The sequence below is a fragment of the Mustela nigripes genome, chromosome 12, assembly GCF_022355385.1.
Source record: "Mustela nigripes isolate SB6536 chromosome 12, MUSNIG.SB6536, whole genome shotgun sequence".
NCBI lineage: Eukaryota > Metazoa > Chordata > Mammalia > Carnivora > Mustelidae > Mustela > Mustela nigripes.
This window is the reverse complement of record NC_081568.1, coordinates 84,862,223-84,889,347: the sequence shown is the minus strand read 5'-3', so window position 1 is coordinate 84,889,347 and position 27,125 is coordinate 84,862,223. Positions and strand designations below refer to the sequence as shown.

Sequence of the window (27,125 nt, the reverse complement as noted above, 5' to 3'; positions counted from 1 at the left end):
AATATTTCCATCATTGCAGAGAGTTCTAATGAAAGCACTGGTCTTAGACTGGTAGTTCCCAACCTGTGGCACAAAGACATCAATGGAAAAGGAGTATGCTTCCATCTTGAGTCAACTTATAAAGCCAACTTCAGTACAGTGGTACTCAAATACATAAGAAAGTAACATATTTAAGACATTGCAAGCTCTTAAGAGTCAACAGGAATTGTTTTACCCTCAAGTAACAAACTAAAATACCCTTTACTCAATTAATTGAAATCCCTATATATGCTTCCCAGGATTTCTTCTCTTTTAACATTTATATTATTTCACCACTACTGATTTTTTTCTCTCTCTCTTCAACTGCTATAATTTCAAGTAACTCTTCATCTAACCCATGTTGTACTTAAGATCCACATGATACATGTCCGTTTGGTTACTATAGTATCTAGATCCATACTTCTCCCAAATTCTTTGACCAAAACCCAATTACTAAGATGGAAGGCCAAAAATTAAAATTACCATAGAAATAAGTGTGGGGGAGGCAAAAGGATAGATGATTTCCTAATAATGGGGAGCCTGGGTGGCTCAGTGTGTTGGGCCTCTGCCTTCAGTTCGAGTCAATATCTCAGGGTCCTGGGATTGAGCCTGCATTGGGCTCTCTGCTCGGTGAAGAGCCTGCTTCTCCCTCTGCCTCTGCCTGCCTCTATGCCTACTTGTGATCTCTTTCTGTCAAATAAATTTTTTTTTTAATCTTAAAAAAAATGATTTCCTAGTAAGAACATGGAATCTTGTGTTCTGAAACCTCACTCAAGTCAAGCAAACATAATTAAATATGTACAAGCTATACTGTATTATGCCTATTGGTAAAGAAAGGGTCACAAAGTATGAAAGCTTTGTAAGCACTGTAACTGCTTAACTAAAATGCCTATGATGCTGTATCACACAAGCCTTAACCACACTTGGTATTGCGAATGAAAACCTGATATGGTTATATTCCTATATGGCTTCGCCTATTTTAATAAATTTCCAACCATGTCTGGAAAGAAAAGCAAATTCTCATTATATATATTTTTTCTTTCCCCAACAGTTACAGGACTTGTTTGGCAAAATAAAATAAAGTGCAACAGATCTAATCAAACAATACAAAGTACTGTCTCCTTCTGCAAAAGCATTCTTACATATACTTTTTTTTTAAGATTTTATTTATTTATTTGACACAGAGAGATCACAAGTAGGCAGAGAGGCAGGCAGAGAGAGAGAGAGAGAGAGGAGGAAGCAGGCTCACTGCCGAGCAGAGAGCCCGATGCGGGACTCGATCCCAGGACCCTGAGCCGAAGGTAGTGGCTTAACCCACTGAGCCACCCAGGCGCCCTGCAAAAGCATTCTTTACAAATTCTTTACAAAATAACTTTATATGCATCACCTCATTTGATCTTTATCCTTATAACAACCCTGTTGGGAATCAGGATAAGTGTTGCCAATTGCTTTTAGAAAAAAATGAAATGAAGTAAAAATCACAAAATAACCCAATCTGCAGGTGCTACGTCTAGAAGGCAGGATTTCCATCTCAAAACTATCCTCAACTACAGCCATTCCAAAAATAATTTAAATTACTGGAACTAAAAGCAGACAGAAAAAAAGAAAAACAGAGAGAGTATGCTAACACCCAAAAAGAAAAACTTAAGATTCACGTAGTTTATTACTGTCAAAGTAAAATTAGTTGACAACTGAAACAAGTAGTCAAATTCAAGATAGGTAATTGTTATCAGATGTGCACAAGAAAATTATCCCTTGAGGACCATAAATACCAGGCACTATGCTATATTAGACCTTTATATGTATTAACTAGCTTATTTAACACTTAAACATAAAAGGTATTATCCTCATTTTAAAAATGAGAAGACAAATAGTTTAGAGAACCTAGCCAACTTCACCAAGGTCATCCAGCCAGCATGAAGACTGGACTTCAATTTGAACTCAATTATCAGACTTAAAGACCTACTTATTGAAGACCTGTACACATTCTGTACAGTAAAACTGTGAGAGGCACCTTGCCATCTCCAGATGGTAAATTAGAGGACAAGTTGAAAATAATTTTGGAAAACACCCTATTAGTCATTCAAATTTGAAAAGTAAAAACAGAGGACAGATACAAATATTTTTAGGGCTTACAGAAAATAGCATGTAAAAATTTTAAAAAGCTCAAGGTAGAATCTAAATATGATGGTCCAAAAATAGAAGGGTCTAATAAAGAATTAACCCATCCTTTCTTCTTTGCTATTAGCATATAGTTAAGAGGAAATGGGCAATTACTTTCTTTAATTTTTTTAATTCATTATAGGGCTTGCTGCTCTCACTTTCATGAATTTAAAGATATGCCATCACTGAGTTTTATCAGTTCAATCCCCATTATAATAAATACACAGTAAGAAAAATATTGGTAAAGAAGTCCATGATACTAATAAATAATAAAATACAGATATTGTTCTTTAGTGCTCTGAAGCCTATCAAAAGAAATAAAATAAAACTCCATTTAAAATGAAATTAATGAAAGCAATTCCCACTAAATGACCAAAGAATACATTCCACATATAATCACATTTGGACCAGATCCAGGAAGGAGGAGCAAATCTTGAATAACTTAAAAGAAACCCACATATTTAACCACCAAGCAAAAGAACAAAGGACTATGGGACTTCACTATGAGCTCTAGTCCTCCTGTAATCTTACAACTTGCCTCCAAAGTAATCTGCTTAACCCAAGGTAAAAAGGGTAAGTAATGATAAAGACTTGATGGCAAAAAGTTCTGAAACTACTTCTCAGTATTTAGGGCTCCCCGTTTCCTAATGTCTAATCCCCTTCATTATCCCAAGTAACTCAAAGACTAAACATTTATAAATCATCAGTGTTCAGTCTTCCAAACAGATAATGTAATTATGAAAGTAATGTGCAAAAAAATTGCCTGGGAATCTTATTAAAATGTAGACTGTAATCCAGCAGAGTTCTGGGTAGACCATTAGAGTCTGCAGTTCTTTTTTTTTTTTTTTTCCTCATTTGAGAGTGGGAAAGCCCACACAAGTGGGGGGGCGGGGCAGAGGGAGAGGGAGAAGCAGACTCCCCACTGATCAAGGAAGGCGGGCAAAGGGCTCTATCCCATGAATCTAAGATCATGACCTGAGCCAAACTCATGCTCAACCAAATGAGCCACCCAGGCACCCCTAGACTCTGCATTTCTAAGAAATTCACAGGTGACATTGATGCTACTTGTCTGTCAACCACATTTCAAGTAACAAGATTCTTACATCCACCAAAAGACATACCAGAAAAATATGCATAACAGAAATGTTCAAAATAGGAAAACTACCCACATGCCCATTAATACAACTTATGGTACAGCTGGAATACTATATACCCATAAATAACCTATAACTACTTCTAATAACATGGAGAGAAGCTTGAATACAAGGGAATATAATGTATAGTTTCATTTTGTATGATTCCTATTTATAGGAAAAATTAATCTAGATTTCTAGAAATTAGAAGAGCAGTTACTCCTAGTCAGAGTGATAGTGCCTTAAAGGAAGACATACAGGGGTTTTTAGAGTTCCACTAATGTTTTGTTTCCTGATTTGGTGTATTCCAATTGTTCAAATTCAGTGAGCTATACATTTATGATTTATATCTTACTTAAAAATACTGAATGTGTGTGTGTACACTATGGTGCAAAAAAAGTTTTTTCTTTCTAAAAAAAGAAGAATCTGGCCTAGACTCATATACGGACAAAGGCAACTAAACTTGTAATAAACAGGTAATTTCCATGTTCTAGAGCTTATTTTTTAAAAAAGATGAAAGGCATAAAACCAAAATTGAATTAGGACAACACAAGAAAAAAAAAAAAAGAGGACAATCTTTCTTAGTTTAAAGGTGCTAAATAACACCCGTGCTGGGCACAGCATAGTGTAGAGTTTTTTGAATCACTACATTGTACACTGTCACACTGTGTGTCAACTATACTCAAATTTTTAAAAAAATTTTTTTAAATAAAAAAATAAATAAAAGTGCTAAATAGGGGAGTCTGGTTGGCTCTGCCAATTAAGCATCTCACTCTTGATTTCAGCTCAGATTATGATCTCAGGGTCGTGAGACTGGGCTCAGCACTGAGTGAGAAGCCTGCTTGAGATTATGTCTCACCCTCTGCGCCTCATCATCTCACCCCTGCTTGTACACGTCCTTTCTAAAAAACAAAAAGAGACAGGGAGAAAAAAAGATCTGTCTCCTTTAAAAAAGGGGGGCTAAACAAAGCATTTCATTTCACTGAATACTGCAATAAAACAGCTATTCAGGGTTTATCCTAGGAACACAAAGTTAGTTCAAGTTTAAAGAATTCTACTTATATCACTACACTAAAAGATTTAAAGGAGACAAGAAAAGTCAGTATTTCAAAAAAAAAAAAGGCATTTGTTAACATTCAACTGTCCTTTTTTTTCTTTTTTAATTGAGACAAAGAAGAGGAGCGGCAAAAGGAGAAGTCAGGGAGAGAGAGAGAGAGAGAGAGACTCTCAAGCAGGCTCTCCACTGAGTACAAAGCCTGACATGGGGCTCAGTCTCATGACCCTGAGATCATGACCTTAGCCCAAACCAAGAGTGGGACACTTAACCAACTGAGCCACCCAGGCACCCCTCAAGTGCCTTTTCTAAACAAAACTAGTATTTGAGCAGAAATGGAAAGAAACTTCCTATTTAGTGAATGGTAGGTTTTATCCATTGCTTTAAGACAAAAAAAAAAAAGAGAGAGAACAAAATTTTGTGAGATGAAATTTTCATCACATATCAATAAAGAAAAGAAAATATTTAACAGATGGTGCTGGGAAAACTGGGTTACTTTATGCAGGGAAAAATGGGACCTGTATTTTACATCAGATTCAAAAGAATGGATTCAAAGAATGGTTCAGTGGCTCAATTGAGTAGCTGACTCTTGATTTCTGCTCAGGTCTTGATCTCAGGATCATAAAATCAAGCCCTGTATCCAGCTCCACTGGGAGTCTGCTTCAGATTCTTTTTCTCCCTCTCCCTCTGCCCCTCCCCACTGCTTGCATGCAAGTCTGCTCTAAAAATAAATAAATCTTTTTTTTAAATGGTTAAACAGGGAAAATGTATTCAACTTGATAAAGACAATCTACAAAAAACCCACAGCTAATATCATATTTAATAGTGAGAAACTCAAAGTTTTTCAACTAAAATCAAGTACAAGTCAAAGATGTGCCCTTTCATCACCCTTTTCAATATCATACTACAAGTGTAGCTAAAGTAATAAGGCCAGAAAAGAAAATGAAGGGAACACATATTGGGAGAGAAGAAATAAAACTGTCTTGTTTCACAAATGACTTGATTGTCTATGTAGAAAATCCAAAATAATGACAAAAAACTCCTGGAACTAATACGCAGTTATAACAAAGATCCAGGATACCAAATTAATATATAAAATCAGCTGTTTTCTTGTATATCAGTAACATAAATTGACCTTGAAAATAAAAACATATTACCATTTATATTAACACTCAAAAAAATGAAACAGGTGGATATAAATATATAAAATATATAGACGATCTATATGAGGATACTATAAAACTCTCAGGAACAAATCCAAGAATTAAATAAATGGAAAGATATTTCACATTCATAGACAGGAAAACTCTTTATTGTCAAGATGTCAATTCTTTCCCAATTGGTGTCTAGATTCAATGCTAACCCAATCAAAATCCTAGCAAGTTATTCTGTAGATAGTGACCAACAGATTCTAAAGTTTATGTGGAGAGTTTACATTCTATACCTAGAATAGCCAATATTGAAGGAGAAGAACAAAGTTGGATGACTGACACTATGCAACTTCAATACTATTACAAAGCTATAGTGATCAAGGCAGTGTAGTATTAACAAAAGAATAATCAATAAAACAGACTGAAGAACCAAGAAATACCCATATAAATATGGTCAACTGATCTTCGACAAAGTAGCAAAGGCAATACAATAGAGCAAACACAGTCTTTTCAAAAAATGGTGCTAGAACTAAACATCCACACGAGGGGGGGATTAAAGAGCCTAGAACCAACCTTACACCCTTCACAAAAATTAGCTCAAAATGGATCACAAATCTAAATGTACATGCAAAACTACAAAACTCCTGGAAGATAACAAAGTAGAAAACCTAGGTGACTTTGCTTATGGAGATAACTTTTTAGATGAACACCAAATGCATGATCTATTAAATAAATAATTGTTAGCTAAACTTCACTGAAGTTAAAAACTTCTGCTCTGCTAAAATCTTAAAAAATAATAATAAAAACCAGGGTTGGGGGGAGCACCTGGTGGCTCAGTCAGTTAGGCAACTGATTTTTTATTTCAGCTCAGGTCATTATTTCAGGGCAGTTTTATCCAGCCCAGTATCAAGCTCCACTTTCAGCATGGAGTCTGCCTGTCCTTCCTCTGCTCCTCCCATTGCTCTTGCATGCTCTCTCTCTCAAATAAGTAAATAAATAGAATCTTAAAAAAACAAAACAAAACAAAACAAAAAGCTTCTGCTCTGCAAAAGGCAATGTCAAAAGAATGAGAAAATAAGCCACACCCCAGGAGAAAATATTTGCATAAAACACATCCTATAAAGGACTATTAACCTGAACATACAAGGAACTCTTAAAACTCAACAATAAGAAAACAAACCTAATTTAAAAATGGGTCCAAAGCTTTAAAAGACACAACAGAGAGGGGCGCCTGGGTGGCTCAGTGGGTTAAGCCACTGCTTTCAACTTGGGTCATGATCTCAGGGTCCTGGGATCGAGTCCCACGTCGGGCTCTCCGCTCGGCGGGGAGCCTGCTTCCTCCTCTCTCTCTCTCTGCCTGCCTCTCTGCCTACTTGTGATCTCTGTCAAATAAATAAATAAAATCTTTAAAAAAAAAAAAAAAGACACAACAGAGAAATGCAAATTAAAACAATAAGGTACTACTAGACAACTTTCTGAATGGCCAAAATTCATAACACTTGACAATACAGAATACTAGCAAGAATGTATAGCAACAGAAATCCTTACTTATTTCTGATGGGAATGTACATTTACATGTACATTTACAAAAGTAAACCTACTCCTATCATATCATCCAGCAAGCATGTTCCTTGGTATTGACCCAAAGGAGATGAAAACTTATATTCACACAAAAACCTGCACACAGATGTATTTCTAGCAGTTTTATTTCTAATCACCAGAACTTGGAGGCAGCCAAGATGTCTTTCAATAGGTAAATGAATTAAAAACTGTGTTATATCCAGACAACAGAACATTATTCACTGCTTAAAAAAAAAAAAAGAAAAACTGGGCACCTATGGCTCAGTTGGTTAAACAACTGCCTCCAGCTCAGGTCACGATCCCGGAGTCCTGGGATCGAGTTCTGCATTCGGCTCCCAGCTCCATGGACAGTCTGCTTCTCCCCCTGACCTTCTCCCCTCTCATACTTTCTCTCACTCTCTCTCTCTCAAATGGATAAATAACATCTTAAAAAAACAAAACAAAACAAAACTGAGCTATCAAGCCATGGAAAGACACAAAGGAAACTTAAATGCACATTACTAAGTAAAAGAACCCAATTTGAAAAGCCTGCATACTACAAGATTCCAACTATATGACATTCTAGAAAAGGTAAAACAATGTAGACAGTAAAAACATTATTGGTTGCTAGGGGAAAGAAGAGGAGGAGAGATGAACAGGCAGAACACAGGGGATTTTTAGGGCAGTGAAAATTCATTTTTGGTACCATAATGATGGATACACTCATCCAAACCTGTTAGAGTGAGCCCTAACAATGGACTTTGGGTGATTATAATGTGTCACTGTAGATTCATCAATTCCAACAAATGTACCACTCTGGCTGGGAATGTTGATAATGGGGGAGGCTATGCAGGCATGGAATAAGGACATATGGGAAATCTCTATGTCTTCTCAATTTTGCTATGAGCCTAAAACAGCTCTAAAAAAAATGAAGTCTTATTAAAAAAATTTTTGATTTAGGGGCACCTGGGTGGCTCAGTGGGTTAAAGCCTCTGCCTTCAGCTCAGGTCATGACTCCAGGGTCCTGGGATTGAGCCCCGCATCAGGTTCTCTGCTCAGTGGGGGGCCTGCTTCCTCTTCTCTCTCTGCCTGCCTCTCAGCCTACCTATGACCTCTGTCTGTCAAATAAATAAATAAAATCTTTAAAAAAAATTTTTTTAATTTAAAAAATGGTTAAATTGGTAAATTTTATATTATTTTACCACAATTTAAAAAAAAAAAAAAAAGAAAACTTCACTGTTACTGCTAAAGACTCATGACCTGGGGTGACCAGAAAAACCCAAATGTCAAAGATTCTTTTTTGTGAGCCCTGGATGTACACTCATATTGCATGCACTACGTTCTGATTTGGCACTCAAATAATTATGGATACCATGTTTTTTTTTTTAAACAAACAGATTTAGATGATTAAAAGCTAAATGTGAAAGGTAAAACTCTATAACATAGATGGTTACTTCTGACATAGGGGTAAGGAAGAGTTTAAATAAAACTACAAAAGCAAGTCAGAAAGCAAAGAAAAAAATATTCTTTCAAGTACTTCATAATAAAATTTTTGATCAGTAAGGGACATCATGGAGAAAGACAGATACAGAATGGAAGGAGATATTCACTATCAGAAGCATAATATCTAAAATATAGGAGGACTGCCTGTCAATCAACAAGAGAAACAGAACATGCAAAATACAAAAATAGACTAAAAATATGAAGAGGCAACTTACAGAAATGGAAACCTAAAACAGTAACAAGCATATAAAGGAGAGTTAGGCTCTTAATAATAAATAATAATAAGATAAATATATTTTTAAAATGAGATTTTAGGGGAGCCTGGGTGGCTCAGTGGGTTGTGGCCTCTGCCTTCGGCTCAGGTTATGGTCCCAGAGTCCTGGGATCGAGCCCCACATCGGGCTCTCTGCTCGGCAGAGAGCCTGCTTCCTCTTCTCTCTCTGCCTGCCTCTCTGCCTACTTGTGATCTCTGTCTGTCAAATAAATAAATAAACAAAATCTTAAAAAAAATATGAGATTTTACTTTATAGCCAACAGAATGGCTAAAATTAAAATACCAAATATCAATGGAGACATAAAAACCTTCATGTCCAACTGATGGGAGTATAGACTGGTATAGTTATTCCAGAAAGCAAGTATTAAATACTTAGTCAAATTAAGTACACATACACCCATGACCTTGTAATTCCTTTCCTGAGTCCATTACCTAAAGACATTCTCACTATAGCCTAATAAGTGAATAGTGTAGAAATGTTCATCCTTGTGGTGGCGGAGGGTAATAGGAGGTCTTCTCAGTGTCCATCATGGGAATAGGGAGGTAAATAAAACTTGATGATAACGTGTATGAAATACCTTGCAGTATTAAGAAATAATGACATCAATTATCAATTACAAAGAGATTTTAAATGCAGCAGGGGGTGGAAAAGAATGAGATCCTTAGCTCTATTACATTTTTCTAAGTCAAAAATAGATGCATAGAAAAAACAGGCACACAAAACATTTAAAAACACACACATAAAAAAGAATAGTTCCTCTGGGGAAAAAACAGAGTAAGAAATCCCTGACACTCCCTCACATAAATAGCTGGGTCTAGGAATAATTCAAATCATTCAAAAATGTATAATGAAAAAATCAGCAAAGGTAGCATAAGGTCTGTGCAATACAATGAATTAAGTAAGAGGGAAGAACATAACAGCACAATGACACAGAAAACAGTTTTAAAAACTTAAATCCTCTAAACAAACACTAGCTGATTCCTCTCTACGGAAACTTCTGTGCCCAAGAAAACTTCCTGGACCAAACACTCCATAATAGAGCCAATCAGCCAACAAGATGTGTCCATGCACATAAAGTTGATTTCTCATTGGCATTTTTAATGTTCCACTCTAAATACAAAAAGACACACAAGTATCACCAGACTTTTGGAAAAAACCACCCATATAAAAGACACAGACTAGGCCAAGGCCAGGTGGGACAGCAAAGGGCCATGCCTGAACTGGCTCCAGTAAGTAAGGCTTCCCATGCAGAAGCCCAGATTCAGGATCTTTGGGACTCCACTCTGGCAGACACCCATCCAGGGCCCTTGTTGGGGGCAGAGAATGGGTGGAGCTATGTCTACAGGTCACGCTAGTCCCCAAGTGTAAGATATGGACTCTGGATGGAGCCACAGACAGCACTCTTGAACAAACCAAATGTGAACCACGTTGATTCACTGGGGGCCCAGCCTGGACCGGGGTGCCCAAACATGGCAAGGATGGAGAAGGGAAAGGCAAGAAACTGGTCTGGTGCCTACGATGGGTGTTATAGCTCAGCCAATTTTACATCACAGTTACTGAGTCCAGAAAAAGCATTTTAAAAGATTTAAGATGCTGAGTAAATAACGTATGGCAGAGGCTGAGAGGCAGGCAGAGAGAGAGAGGAGGAAGCAGGCTCCCCGCTGAGCAGAGAGCCTGATGCGGGAGTCGATCCCAGGACCCTGAGATCATGACCTGAGCCGAAGGCAGCAGCTTAACCCACTGAGCCACCCAGGTGCCCTCTTTATACTCTTTTGAACTTGCAGTTTTTCCTCCAAATGCATTTTGTATATGATACCTTTAAAAAAGCAATAAACATTAGAAAATGGAAAAAAGACATACTGATATATTTGCATTAAAAATGAAAATTTATGTAAAATATGAGCATAAATAGACAAAACATACACAAGAAGGAGGTATTTGTAACCTAATATAGTCAACAATTAATCAATTTTCAATTAATCAATTGATCAATCAATTAATCAATTTTTTCTGTAAAGAAATCCCAGAGATGAAAGACAAGTGATCTAGTAAAAATACAAGCAAAGAATCTGGACAGTTCAGAGGACTGAAAACAAATGGTTAATGGATAAGAGAATGACTAAATGACATATTTAGAAAATGGGATATGACACAAAATTAAAATGAATCATTTCTGTGTATTTCAACATGGAAAGATCTCATAGTGTTGAATGAAAAATGCAAGCTATAGTATAATAAAGCATTGTGCATAAAAGACAAAATAATACTTACTTATAGATACTTATGTGTATTTAAGAATTAAAAGCATGAACTAAAAAGTTACTATGTGTGTCATAATGTTTGCTTCTTGGAAGAGAGAATAGGACTGAGTATAAGAACAATATTGAAGAGAAACCAAATAGCACTTGAGTTTCATCTGTCATATTTCATTAAAAGGAAATCTGAAGAAAATGTTATGGTGGCAAATACTAGGATACTTGCTATCATGTTCTCCAATTTTTCTCTACCTTCAACTTCTGAAAATTAAAGCAATAAACAATGAAAAAAATCAAAGAGGCTAAGACAAACACAGGAAAGAAAAATCCCTAAGGAACAATAAAGGCAACAGAAGAACACCTTCAAATGAAATTTTAATAATCCTCAGAGAATAAAATAAAACAAGGAAATTTCTTAGGAGTAGAGAACATGAATTTCAGACCTAACAGGCCCACTAAGCATCTTGCTCGATAATTAGAAAGTCCACATCCAGGTTCATAATCATTAAATTTTCAATATTCAGAAAATGAAGATCCTAGAACTTTGGAAGAGTTTAGAAAAAGAATCATATACTAGGGACCAGAACTCAGATTATCAAACTTCTCAAGCTTCATTAGAATTTCATGTATAATAAAGCAGTATGAAGTTTTTAGGGGAAATTATTTCTAACTTAAAACTTTACTCTTAATTAATTAAGCATGAAGGTAAAGACATTTGTGATATCTCATATTTATTACCTAACTGGCCTTTCTGAAGATGAAGGAAAACAGACTCAACTCAAGTGAGGAGATGAAAAAATAAATAAATAAACAAAACGGGATCCATGCAAAATGGAACATGATACAGAAAAGAGGTAAAGTTATTAATTTTTAGGATGACAGCCTAAAGAACAGCAAGTCTATACTGGAAGGATGGATAGAGGAATTAAAGATGAGGCTTTTAAAAAAATAAAGCTGAAAGATCAATATATTTTTTAGAAACTAGATGACTGGGTATCTGTGCTTCTGGCAGGGAGTTCTGTGAGTGAATTAGCAATACACAAAACCAAGTACAAGTAAACAAAATGAGGTAGTAAGAGTAATAAAACCAAAACACAAGAGTGAATAATAAAAGAAATGTAATCATAATATATTGCATGGCTCAAATGTGAATGATACATATACAGTCATGCTGATATAGAATACAAATTCGGATCTTTAAGCAAAAAGTGTAGCTATGAGAATAGGAAGGGAAGGGAAGAAGTATGAGAAAGGAAGGGAAGGGAAGAAGTATGAGAAAGGGAACTAAACATTTTCAACTGTAAGCTGTGAACTTATGATGTGACATTTTAAAACCAGGTAACATGAATTTTTTCCACTGAATTTTGCAAGAATGAGATTGTACCCAGTTGACTTAGGAGGGGTTTTATGACTATCATTAAGTAAAAGCAAGACGCAGTATAACAAGATTCCATTTAAGATTATGAAAAGGGTGTTGAAGGGTAGGTAAGCAAAGGAAAAGCAAGACAGGTACTTCCGATACAAAGGAATGTGTACAGGCTTCCAGTTATAGAATGAATAAATCACAGGAAAAAAAGCTTAGAGAATATAATCAATGGTACTGCAATAGCATTGTATGGTGACAGATGGTAGCTATACTTGTGAACACAGCATCATGTATAAACTTGTGGCATCACTATATTGTACCCATGAAACTAATGTAACACTGAATGTCAACTATATTTCAATAAAAAACTTTTAAGAACATGTATATGATAGCCACTGGAATACAATTATTAATGTAGGAACATATGCAAAAATCTAAAACATCAGAATCAACAAACTCCCAATAACGCCTTAATCTGGGGGCCAAAACCTCACATCATTTTCTCTCTTTTGAAGTCTGCAATTTAAGTTGTTTTTTTCTTCCAAATGTATACTTAGGGATTGGCTTAGATACATTCATTAGCCTGATATGCATTTCTCTAATTTAAAAAACAAAGGATTTTCTATGAAAAATATTTTTTTAATTTAAAAAGAGCTACAAAAGTACCTGCAAATTGCCTGATTAGCTCCTTCTGGACATTTTTCATTACCTAATTTAATTTCATTTGCCTAAACATTCAGAGATCTAATGCTAAAACAAGTCCTGGCTTTCGGTTGGTGGCTATTTCAATCTAGTTGCTTGAAGATTTCACCACAAAACAATGTTGTGTGCTTTGGATATACTATAGACCTAAACTTTATTTCCTTTACAAAAACTGGCTTTCAATACCTCAAAGAACAAGGTTTCTCCTGATTACACAATAATCTATGCAAATAGACAATTACTTTTACCTATTTGTCTTTTTTGGCTATTCCAAGTACACATGCATGCATGTGGTTCAGAGAACTGAAACAAAGTTAGCCTTTTTAAAAAATTTTATTTTTCAGTGTTCCAAGATTCATTGTTTATATACCACACACAGTGCTCCATACAATATGAGCCCTCCTTAATATGCACCACTAAGCTTACCCATCATCTCACCCACTTCCCTTCCAAGTCCCTCAGTTTGCTTCTCAGAGGCCACAGCCTCTCATGCTTCAACTCCACCTCCAATTTCCCCCAATTCGTTTTTCCTTTCTTTCTCCTAATGTCCTCCATATTATACCTTATGCTCCACAAGTAAGTGAAACCATATGATAACTGATTTTCTCTGCTTGACTTATTTCACTCTGCATAATCTCCCCCACTCCCATCCATGTGGACACGATGTTGGGTATTCATCCTTTCTGAAGGAGGTGTAATATTCCATTGTATATATGGACCATATCTTCTTTATCCATTCACCTGTTGAAGGGCATCTTGGCTCTTGCCACATTTTGACGATTGTGGCCACTTCTGTTATGAACATTGGGGTACTCATGGCAATTCTTTTCACTACATGCAAAGTTAGACTTTTGCTGGGGTTTCAGCAGGCAGCAATTTCATCAACTTTCCACAATCTGAATTCTATATTAAAACAGTACTTTTAAATGTTTATGAAAGATAAAAGCTTCTTGACAATAGCAAAATCATCTCTTCTAAACTTAACTGCTATCAAGATAATTATTTTGAACTGAAGGTGAACAGGGGAATAAAATTTGCTTTAACCTGATGAACTCTTGCTCTCAAATTCTCTTTCACATTTTATAATCTATCTTTCCACAGGGTTTTTCACTTTAAGACAGGCTTCAGTGACCTGGTAGCTACCTTGACTCTAAAACGTTTTACCTCTTCCACTAAGTTTTGATAAAAGAAACGATATAACTACCTGGTGCCACTGGGCTCTCTCTCTTGCACTACAGTAAAATTAAAAGTGGTAGTTACACAAATCCAGAGACTCAGTAAATTCATAGTAATTGAGATGCAACAGAAAGTAGAATAGTGGTTGCCAGGAACTGAGGAGAGGAGGGACTGGGGAGTTACTGTTTAATGGGAATGAAGTTTCAGTTTAGGAAGATGAAAAAGTTCTAGAAGTGGATGATGGTGATGGTTGCACAGCAATGCCACTGAAATGTACACTTAAAAAATGGTGAAAGTGGTAAACCTTATGTTACATATATTTTACCACAGTAAAACCGGAAAAGATACAGTAGAAATAACACTTCAGGGGCGCCTGGGTGGCTCAGTGGGTTAAGCCTCTGCCTTCGGCTCAGGTCATGATCTCAGGGTCCTGGGATTGAGAGCATCAGGCTCTCTGCTCAGCAGGGAACCTGTCTCCCCTCTCTCTCTGCCTGTCTCTCGGCCTACTTGTGATTTTTGTCTGTTAAGTAAATAAATAAAATCTTTAAAAAAAGAAAGAAAGAAATAGCACTTCAGCCAACTTTGGATTTCAACAAAATGAAGACTACTGCTGTGAGTTTAACTTCTTAACCCAAGTCCTACCACTTGTGCCCTTCCCATCCCCAACAAATCTATAAAACATTTAGGCAACCCAGCTAGAAATAAGTGGTGGGGGAAAAAACAGTGGCTCCATTATCTCGACTTGTTCCTCTTATTCTTTTCCAACCTTTTTAAAATTAGTTTTCAGATCCCAAAGAAATTCATGATATCCTGACGTTATCACAGGACTAGCAGAAATAGGTATAATCCTAACAACCTCCCTCTATTGCAATTTGCTTCAACAACCTTAGAGCCTACATGAGACTGATTTCAGACCTAAAGATACCTACAGATTGAAAGTGAAGGGATGGAGAATATTTATCACACAAATGGATGTCAAAAGAAAGAGCAAAACTTCTATCAGACAAACTAGACTTTTTTGTTCTTGTATTATTTTCATCCTGCTTTGGCATCAGAGCAGTACTGGCTTCATGTAAAGCAGTACTGTCTTTATATTATTTGTAAAATTTCAATAATGAGTGTCCTTCATTTTTTTTCAATGTTTGCTAGAATTCACCAATGAAACCATTTGGTCTTGGGCTTTTCTGGGCCGGTGAACTTTCATTCTTCTTATTGGTGTAAGAAAATATCCTATTTCTTGGATTTAAGATTCATGATTCAATCCTGGTAACTTGTGTGTTTTTTAGGAATTATCTGTTTTGTTTTCCTAAGTTATCTGATTTGTTAGTAGTTAACTGTTTATAGTAATGTGTTATCATACTATGTAATTCTGTGGTTATCTGTTATATTGTATTCTCTTTCATTCCTCATTTTGGTTTTGAGTCTTGTTTTCTTAATTAATGTAGTTAAAACGTTGCCAATTTCGGGGCTTTTTTCTTTTTAATCGGTCATTACTTTCAGTGTTATGTTATTGTTTATTCTGGTCTCTTTTTTATTTATTTATAATTTTTCTTTGTTATTTCCCTCTTCTACTAAATTTCAGTTTAGTTTCTTCTTTCTTCTTTTTCTAGTTCTTTGTAGTGTAATGTTGTTTATTTGAATTTTTTATTTTTAGATTTTATTCATTTACTTATTTTTTGAGGGTTTATCATGATTATGAATATCCCTTTTATTTATTTTTAATTTAAATTCAACTAGCCAACATATAGTACATCATTAGTTTTTGATGTAGTTTTTTCAGCTAAAGAACACATTCATGAGAGCTGGGGGCAGGGGACAGGGGGTGGTCTCAACCAGGCTTCATGCTCAGCAGGGCTCAATCTCATGACCCTGAGATCATGACCCGAGCCAAAACCAAGCCTCAGACACTTAAATGACTGAGCCATCCAGGTGTCCCAAACTTTTTTTCTTAATACAGCATTTATAGTGGAAATTTCACTCTAACATCAGCTTTTGCTGCATCCCGTGGGATTTGGAATGCTGTATTTTCATTTTATTTTGTTTTGAGACACTCTTTGATTTGCTGATGGATTTCTCATTCAGCCCATTGCTTGTACAGTAGTGTGTTGTTTAATATTTACACTGGAGAAAGAAAGAACAAACGAACAAACCCTAGTAGTTCCACCTCCTACTCCCTTATTTCAGGAATCCTGACGATTCTCTAGCAGTCTGAAAGCCAAATATGCAACTTCCAGTTTGGGTAATGTTCTATAGGACACCCACAAAATCAAATAATGATCCATAGCACTACACTGTCTCTTTTCTCCCTTCCTCCAGTTAAAAGTGGCCCTCATCCTAAAACATCCAAACAATAAATTCTCACAGAAATTTAACACTCTTTACAAGATGTCTACTAATCTGCTCTTTATTCACTAGATGAAGCCCTTAACTTCAAAAGGGTCCCATCTTTTTGCCTTAACACATACCTGATGATGAAGCTGGAGTCCTGTTAAAAGTGTCTCCATTTGCTCCAGAAGAATACCTATCCTGTAATAAGGAAGAAAAAACTCATTTTCTATTTTGAAAATAAAAATGCACCACCATAAATACTAGAAAACTTTAATAACCAGGCATTGTTCCAAACAAAACAAAGCAGAGTATCAGATTTCCGGGTCACTTGTTACTTTATTAATTATTCCAAGACTTCACTTTAACACTGAATGTATAGCATGTTTTTTTGAATAACTTATTTATTTATTTGACAGAGAAAGACACGGAGAAAAGGAACACAAGCAGGGGGAGTGGCAGAGGGAGTAGCAAATGGAGAAACATTCTTTCCGCTGAGCAGGGAGCCCAATGCTGCCCCATCCCAGGACCCTGGGATCTTGACCTGAGCAGAAGGCAGATGATTAATGACTGAGTCACCCAGGTGCCCTGAATGCATAGCATATTATCACTTAAAACAGTGATTAGCAAACTACAGTCATGAGGCAAATCTGGTGACCCACCAGTTTTCATGTAATTTTATTGGAACATAGTCACCCTTGTTCATCTAGATATCTCTATGGCTGCTTTCCCACCACAATAACCAAGTTGCAACAGAGATCATTAAGCCTGCAAAGTTTAAAATATTTACCATCTAGCCCTTTATGGGAAGAGTCTGCCAACATCTGATTTAAAGTGGTGATGCAACATGGGAGCTTAAGTGGGTAGGAGAAGAATAAATGAAACAAGATGGGATTGGGAGGGAGACAAACCATAAGTGACTCTTAATCTCACAAAACAAACTGAGGGTTGCTGGGGGGGAGGGGGTTTGGGAGAAGGGGGTGGGATTATGGACATTGGGGAGGGTATGTGCTTTGGTGAGTGCTGTGAAGTGCGTAAACCTGATTCACAGACCTGTACCCCTGGGGATAAAAATATATGTTTATAAAAAATAAAAAATTTTTAAAAAAAGTTTATCCACCCATATACTTGGAAAGTATAATAATCATTATTATTATATAAATAAAATCTGACCAAAGTAACACATGAATAAATTAATGCCTGCCAATATATTTTTTAAGCTTCAGTATTTTACATTTTACTCAACAACACCTCACAGAATAAAGTATAGTGGAGAAGGAGAGCAATAGGTAACAGCACAGTACTACAGGATTTTATTGCTAAAACCTCAGCTGTTTTATTGCTAAAACTTGGGTGGCTCAGTCAGTTAAGTGTCTACCTTCGGCTCAGGTCATGATCCTAGGGTCCTGGTATCAAGCCCCATATTGCGCTCAGCAGAAACCTGCTTCTCCCTCTCCTCTCAGCTTGTGCTCTCTCTCATTATCTCTGTCACTATGTGTCTCTCTCTCTCAAATAAATAAGTAAAAATAAAATCTTTAAAAACAAAAACAGAAAACATTTCAATTGTGTTGGGGCACCTAGGTGGCTCAGTTAAATGTCTGCCTTCAGCTCAGATCATCTCAAAGTCTCAAGGTCCTGCGACTGAGTGCCACATTGGGCTCCCCACTTGGCAGAGTCTGCTGCTCCCTCTCCTTCTGACAATTCCCTGCACTTGTCCTCGAGTGCACACGCCGTCACACATAAATCAATAAAATCTTTTTTTTTAAACTTCCATTGTGTGTATATAAAGGGGAATAAATTTATGTGTTCATGGTTTTTAAAAAGGAGTTCACTCTAAAATAAAGAAAACAACACATCACTGAGGCACTAAAGACAATACACCTATATATATACATTGCAAGTACAGTGTAAATACAAAGAAGTGGTTCATGTCAGCTTCAGAATATTCAAGTTAATTTCAATCAAACTTGTCACAGCAACAGTTGAAGACTTTTGTTGATGCTCTCAAATATTTTCCCTACTGTAGTCTCCAAAAAATGTATTCGCTATTAATGCATATATATTACATTTGTAGTGGTATATTTGCATTTCTGTTGGGCTCAGAAAATTCAACTTCTGTTATTAATTCAATGCCTAAATGTCAAATTAATGTGGGAATGTTCCAACATTTTCAGTGTATCTTTGTGTTAACAACACCTTGTGTAACTTTCTTCTCACTTGTAATGCCTAGGCTGTCCTTATCGTCATTAACTGACTCCTTACATTAACCTCACATAAGCTTTCTCTACTTACAACAAAACTTACAGAACGCAATTCTCAAATTCTTGCAAATGAAATGCAGAACTCAATAATTTAAAAATGAAAGTTGACCTAAAACTTACAGGTGATATCTTAATTAATAACTGATTATATTAGAATAGTCACATTTCTTCAAATGAATTCCTTTAAATAAACCAAAAGCTAGAGGTAGTGCACTAGTCATACTTATTTTCTAAAATTTCCTCTACAGAAGACACTGAATAACTTTAAAAACTACTATTATAAAGCTCAAGAGTCATCCAATTATTTTCTGAGTTATTAAGAACAGAAAGGCAATACATCATAGTTAAAATGCCTTGGGCTTTTGGTAATTACTACAGTAAAAAGTTGCAATTTATAATTACCATAGACATTAAAACAAATATCCCATGAGATAATTAGGCTTTTAAGGACCTGACTGTGATGAACTGGAAAGTCAGAACACAAGACACAGCATGTTTTAAAAAAAATGTTTTAAAATAAATAAAACATTAAGAAGAGTGATCCACTTTTCCCTCTTTAAAGTGATATTCTGAAGACTTTCAAAAAAATTTTTTAGTGGTCAAAGTATTATTGGATGAAGAAAATCCAAACAAGGGCTGGTTTAAGTGTGATAAAGCTAATAAGGGTAATGAGACACTTCTGCATTCAAGAACTTAAAAACTATTAGGATTACGTGATCTTCAAGCTGTGGAATTTAGTATTCCACATACACAGAATTCAGAAATTCCGAGGCAAAATTTTTTTTTTCTTAAAAGGTTTTTTATTTATTTATTCAACAGACAGAGATCACAAGTAGGCAGAGGCAGGCAGAGAGGAGAAAGCAGGCTCTCTGAGGAACAGAGAGCCTGATACGGGGCTCGATCCCAGGACCCTGGGATCATGACCTGAGCCGAATACAGAGGCTTTAACCCACTGAGCCACCCAGGCACCCCCAAGGCAAATTTTGAAATAAAACATCATAAAAAAATTCCTAACCTTTCTCATAACCTTGAGGATATTTTAAAAAATAAATTAATTTCATATTCCCTTTAGCTACTGTACCATTTCTCTGCCTCTCTTAAAGTAAAATGTCTACAGCTGCTCTGTCCACTTTCTTATATCCCATTTTTCCTTGGAGCCACTCAAGTTGGGAGTACCCAGGGTAAATCCCTTTAAGTCTGTTTTACACTATGCAACTCTACCCAATCTCAAAGCTTTAAATCCCATTATTATGCAGATAATTACCAAATTTACATATATAGCTCTGATTCCTCTTCTAGGCAACAAATTCATATAACCTACTGACTGGTATCTTTACTTACACTTTCATAGTCAACACAACAATCACAACATTCTTTGTTTTGACCCCTCCAAAGCTTGTACATCAGTTGGATAAATGAACATAATAAAAATAAATAAATAAATAAATGAAAATAAGATGCTGGGGCACAAAAAAAAAAAAGAAAAGCTGTGCATCTTTCATAGATTCTCCATTTCGGCTAATGGCACCATCATCCATCTAGTTGCTTAAATTTTAAAACCTATGGTACAGCACGGGGAATATACTCAATGGTCTTGTAATGCTATTATATGGTTACAGATGGTAGCTACTCTAGTATGAGCACATCCTAACATACAGACTTGTCAAATCACTATTGTATACCTGAAGCTAATGTAACATTGTTTCAACTATACTTCCATAAAATAAATAAATAAAATTTAAAAACCTAGCCATCATCCTTGATTACGCTCTTTCACTCCCCATACCCAGTCAAGCAAATCCTATTAACTCTTAAGTCCACAATTACCTTAGGTCTCCTTTCCCTCTGTGAGTTCATTTTCTACCACTCTTGTCTTATCTCACTGTATTTAGCCATACTATCTGTAGTGGGCTGAAAAATGGCTACCTAAAGACATTAAGTAATAAACCCTGAAACTTGTAAATGTTACTTTATTTGGAAAAAGAGCTGTTGTAAAGGTAATTAAACATTAGACTTTGAAATGAGATTGCTCTGGATCGTCTGTGTAGGCTCTAAATGTCACCACAAATGTCCTTATGAGAGACAAAAACAGTTAAGAGACACACATACACAGGCAGCCATGAAGATGGAGCAGAAAGAGATGTAGCCACAAACCAGAAAATGCCTATTACTACCAGAATGCTGGAGGAGGCTATGGATTCTCTCCTAGAACCTGCAGAAGGAAGACAGCCCTGATGATACCTAGATTTCTAACTTCTGACCTTGGGAAACTAATACCTTGTTATGCAATTTATCTATCAGGTGCACCACTGTCCCCAACACCTAATAGGGCTCAATAAAATTTCACTGGATGATTCAAATAAGCCAATTTAGAATTTTCAAAATGTTTTACACATAGGGTTCTCATATGCAGCTGCAAATAATCCATTTGCATTTTGGTGAACACATTTCTTTTAACTTTGTATGTATTCAGTATTTTCACTTCTAAAATATCACATTTTTTAGGTCTTTTTATGTTTTTAAGCCAGTGAATACTTCCATCAACATGGTAAGCTTTTATTTTGTTTTTTTTAATGCAATAAGGTTTTGATCTCAAAAACTTGTCAGTTCTGATACCCAAATCAATAAGTTCAAATACCCAAATCAATAAGTTCACAGCTGGACAATTTGTGAACCCTGAAGATGCCTCTTCCCTTTCCAATATGGGGTCCAATGCAGATAGCTCCATGTTTTCTTCCCCCAGACCCCTAAAGTCCTTAGCAAATATTTCTTTCATTTTATAGCCAGAATCCCCTCAAATGCAACAGAGTACTGTATCAATTTATATAGAATACCAAGATTTCATTTCCTATTCTAGGTTCCATGTCAAATAAAGCTGACATAGGCTGTCCAAATAAACAGATCAGACAGGGTTGTATCAAATAGTGTGCTTCATAAAAATTTTAAAATTTAAATTTCAGGGGCATCTGGATGGCTCAGTGGGTTAATACTCTGCCTTCGGCTCAGGTCATGATCTCAGGGCCCTGGGATCAAGCCCCACATCGGGCTCTCTGCTTGGTGGGGAGCCTGCTTCTTCCTCTCATTCTGCCTGCTTCTCTGCCAACTTGTGATCTCTCTGTCAAATAGGTGAATGAAATCTTGGGGAAAAAAATTTTAATTTCAGACAAAGCATGTCTCCTTCTTTGGTTTGACACATAAATTAAAGTCCCAAAATACAGAAAATATTATTCTATATCCCTTCTTCTGACTGATCAGTCCTAGCTAGGTCAGCCCCGTACCCAACCCCAGCTGAAGTCTGGTCTTTTTTCCCTTTCTTCAGCAATTGGTATATGACAACTTCTAAAATTACAGCAGCTACTTCAGCACTTCCAGGGCTGAAGAACTCCAACTCCCGAGTCTCAGATATCACACACATACCCAAAGTTCAAGAGAACTAGCACGTCACACAAGAAAGAGCAAAGAACCTCAAAATTTAGAGGTAACTACCAAAGCTAGGAACAAATGTGACTGCTCTAAGAGCTCACAATCTAGGCCCTAATTTCTGTATGTGATAACATTTTCCAAATAAAAGTTATTTCCCCAAACAAAAACTTTTAACAATCAAAACGCAGAGTGAAATCATCTACCCCATACTATGAGAGAAACCTAGACCAAATGAGGACAGAGTATAGTCAGAGAAACACAGAAAACAAAAGGCTCTCTAGTTTCACCTTCTCTCTGGAATCAGGCAATCTTGATCAGCTGACTAGAAACCAATGGCTGTAAGCTGCTGAACTTCTTCAAAAGGATTCAGTTTCCTCTATCTTCCAGACCTACTTTACCAACATCTCTGCCATTCTCCTCAGCCTTCTCATACCTTTCTATCACTATATTCTCAGGTCCACAGGTCCACTATTTAATTTTTTTAAAGATTTTATTTATTTGACAGAAAGAGAAACACCGAGAGGGGGGACACAAACAGCAGAAGTGGGAGAGGGAGACGCAGGCTTCCTGCTGAGCAGGGAGCCCAGTGTGGGTCTCAATTCCAGGTCCCTGGGATCATGACCTGAGCCAAAGGCAGATGCTTGATGACTGAGCCACCCAAGCGCCCTCCATTATTTAGATTTTAAAGATGAGTCAGAGATCTTTCCTTCAAGCTTGACACCTGGGCTTTTATTTGGATGACCATTTTGACTAGTGTCCACAAGTTACATGTATTTAGCAACAAACAAGAATTTCCCTGTTTTCTAATAGGACACACAATATCCTCCCATATCTCAGTGATGATTATAAGCAGAAACTGTTTACAGTCTCTCAGGCTCTAGCATTTCAGCTTCCTCAGTTCTGCCAATTCAGTGATGTCCTCAGTTCTGCCAATTCAGTGATGTCCAAGAGCCACATTTTTTCCTGCTACTTCAGAACCATAGTGTGAATGGGAACAAAGAAGCCTTGAACTTTATTTTCTTATCTAGACAATTATTATAAACGTTGCTAGTACTGCTTAATAAAATTATAATTGTGGGGGCACCTGAGTGTCTCAGTCAGTTAAGTGTCTGATTCTTGATATCAGCTGAGGTCTTGATCTCAGGGTTGTGAGTTCAAGCTCTGCACTGAGCTCCACGCTGGGCATGGAGCCTACTTAAAAAAAAATTTTTTTAATTGTGGATGGACCAGTTATCTCAAGCTATGTTTGCTTTAATCACAAGAGTATTTGCCTTCTGAAGTGTGCCACCAAAAAGGCAGATAATGAGACAGAAGAAATCACTGTAGAGACTTTCTCTCATGGTCATCTATCAAGAAGAATTCATTACACAGCTAGTAAGCAAATACAGTATACTATTATTCACCATATTCATCCATTCCAACACTCATCCCAACAAACTTGCTTGCAGTGTGCAACTGCCTAACAACTGAGATGTATGGACTACATCATTACTAGATTAGCAAATATTTTTTAATCTCACATTTTGCACTGTTCCACACCCAGGTGGTATACCATCTTCAAAATCTGTATTTAGGAAGTTCCAACAGCTATCAGAACAGTGGCCTATTAGTTCAAAATTACATAAGCATGGGTAACTATTAAGTCTCAAAAAAAAAAAAAAATACTGAAAAGTAGTCAGGAAAAGCTGATCAGATATTCTCTAAAATATCAATCCAAGGCTGATCAGATATTCTCTAAAATATCAATCCAAGACAGTTGAGGAGCCAAGACAAATTTTTTAAAAAAACAAAATCTCAGCTGTCTCTTAAAATAGATATTCAGAACAGCCGATCAAAATGGTACCTTTAAATGAAACCAGGTTGAATAGAAGACCTCAGATCTCTCCCACACATACATATCACGTATTCATCCTCACTTTCTGCACTTTTTTTTTTTCAACCAAGGCAGACAGACAAAGCCACTGACTGCATCATGTTCCTTCAAGTCAACTAGGCCAGATAACTAACTGTTCAACCAGCACCAGGATTTAAGTTTACAGACAATGCAAAAAATTTACAAATTGGCCCCACACAAATGTATTAAGAACCATAAGGTAAAATTAGCATTAACACTCAATTTAGTATTCTTAACATTAAGAAACAAGGTCGGTTACTAAATAGCAAAACTACTTCAAAAAGGTAAACTGACAGCTCTGACAGCCAACCATCCCCAATTTCAGACATCCCACGCAATAAACATGCACAACATGTTACAGTCTAGTGTACTATTTGAAGAATACATAAAGAAGACAAAAAACTCAGACTAAGAAGAAATAAATACTAGGTGATTATTAAAGTTCAAGTGAAAAAGTCTGTATCTGTGAATCAAACTTTGTAATATAACAAACCTACTGAGAACCAGGGGTAAAAACAACATTTTGACCGAGTAATTCTGTTTCTGAAAAAAAGTACTCCTGAATTAAAACAAAAAATAATACTCCTAAATTAAAATGTAGATATTCATGACAACATTACAGTGGAAAGCTAACATCTTAAACTCCCACCAACAGAAAATCAATTATATTATAGTAGAGCCATTCCATGAAATAATATTATGCAACCATAAGAAATTATTTCTAGGAAATTAGTAGTAATATGGAATAGTTAGTGCCAAAGAGTGAAAAAGCTGGAATCAAAACTACTACTATGTGGGCGCCTGCGTGGCTCAGTGGGTTAAAGCCTCTGCCTTCGGCTCAAGTCATGACCCCAGGGTCCTGGGATTAAGCCCCACATCTGCACCCTGTTCAGTGGGGAGCCTGATTCCTTTCCTCTCTCTCTGTCTGCCTCTCTGCCTACTTGTGATCTCTGCCAAATAAATAAATAAAATCTTTAAAAGAAAAAAGGAATATAATCTAAAAAAAATACTACTATGTACTATCACTGGGGGAAAAAAGAATTAACTTTACTAAAAATTTATAAGAGTGTCTGTGCTAAGACTGTTAAGTGATTTTTTCTCTTCTTTTCCCAATACTGTAATAGAATTTTTATGATAGGCAGTGGACCATTAAAAAAAACACACACACATAAAATATGTCATTTCTAAATAAGTTCCAAAAAATGAAAAATGTTAAAAATCATATTATTATCTTGAGTATTTTGAAATAAATTTTACACACAGATCAAATCCAGGTAAAACAAATAAAGTATGTATTTTATATTTTTGTGTGATATAAGAACTTCCACTAAGACATCACTTGAAATACAGTGTTTGTCAAAAGTGATCAACATAATGCATAAACATAAACTAGAAACTCTAAAAGAAAGAAAAGAAAATCAGTTTTTGGAGACATTTCAAGTAGATTACACTTACGCAAAAACAATCCCTTAAAATATTTTAACTTCTTGGGGCGCCTGGGTGGCTCAGTGGGTTAAGGCCTCTGCCTTCCGCTCAGGTCATGATCCCGGGGTCCTGGGATCGAGCCCCACATCGGGCTCTCTGCTGAGCAGAGAGCCTGCTTCCTCCTCTCTCTCTCTGCCTGCCTCTCTGCCTACTTGTGATCTGTCTGTCAAATAAATAAATAAAATCTTTAAAAAATATATTTTAACTTCTAAATATATACATAATATATAATACATACATATACATTAACTTCTAAAATAGAATTTTTTTAAGTCAATTTTCAAGTCAGAACTGAAACCCAAAAACCTACTCCAAGGCCTCTTCTTGTAAATTACAATATAACTCTCCAAATGCCACTAAGGAAAAAGATCTGAAGATTAGCACATTTGAAGAGCAAGGGGCTGATGCCATCTCAATCAGCCTAACATTCTCATCTTGAGAGATAACGTATGGAACCAGTTTTCAAAATTCAAAGTATCACCCAACACCAAATTCTATTTTTCAATTTTCAATTCAAGTGTCTCTCAGACATTCTCAACCACAGTTGTACCAGCCTGCTTCCACCCACAGTACATCCTAAATCACTGACATTTAAATTGTAAATAATATTACATTTATTTTAATTATCAAATTACATATTTTACTTCATTTGAGGGTGAGAGTGCCTCTTCCTCGCTGTCCCTAAGACAGTTAATAACTATCAGATGGAGATAAGCACAGCATACTGAAACAGACTGTGATTTATAACTTTCCCACCACAGTGATTTTTCAACTTCGATAAAATCTATAGCATTTAATCATCACAAACTTTCAATGTTACTACCTTCTCGAAAACAGGAACATAGGAAGACATATGAGGTTTGATTATTTCTGCTTCCCAATCTTCATCTCCCATGGTGGCCTCCAGTTCTATTTTTATCTTTAAAAATAAAAACAAAAACAAAAAACAAACCAACACCACATGCATATTTGGCCTGTTAGATCAGAATCATATATCTAAAACCATAAACTACCATAATTTCACATACACCTCCTGAAACTACTTAACTAGCTGCTGACCTTCCTCAAAAGTGTTTCCAAAACGAGGGAAGTTTTGTTTCTTACCTTATACCCATTTTTTTACCTTTAAAAATGAGTTGAACTTAATCATTCTAGCAATCTAGCTTAGGGTTTTCCCCCAAACCTGTTCACCGTTGCCTTCCCCGCAACAGCTTATTGGTATTAAGGGCAAGGGGAAAATTTCAACTACTCCTCAAAGATTCCCTCTTCACACATCTTTGTAAAGTTTGAAATCTTTGATAGTTTAATGGAAGAGAGAAGGAGCTGGGGCCAACGCCTTTAAGTCTGGCGGGGTAGGAGACATGGGTTATCCTTCCAACAG

General features: G+C 36.2%; 1 protein-coding gene across 3 annotated transcripts in view; it reads right to left on the bottom strand.

The window, feature by feature from the left end:
- The window catches only part of DDX4 (DEAD-box helicase 4), a 72,635-nt gene extending 45,996 nt beyond the window's left edge, over positions 1-26,639 (bottom strand). For all 3 annotated transcript variants that reach the window (XM_059416627.1, XM_059416629.1, XM_059416628.1), the window contains exons 1-2: positions 26,568-26,639; positions 16,822-16,882 (exon numbers count right to left, since the gene is read on the bottom strand). In XM_059416627.1, coding sequence (XP_059272610.1) covers positions 16,822-16,882; positions 26,568-26,639 — 133 coding nt within the window. The remainder of the gene's footprint in view (positions 1-16,821; positions 16,883-26,567) is intronic.
- Between the last annotated feature and the right edge of the window lie 486 nt (positions 26,640-27,125).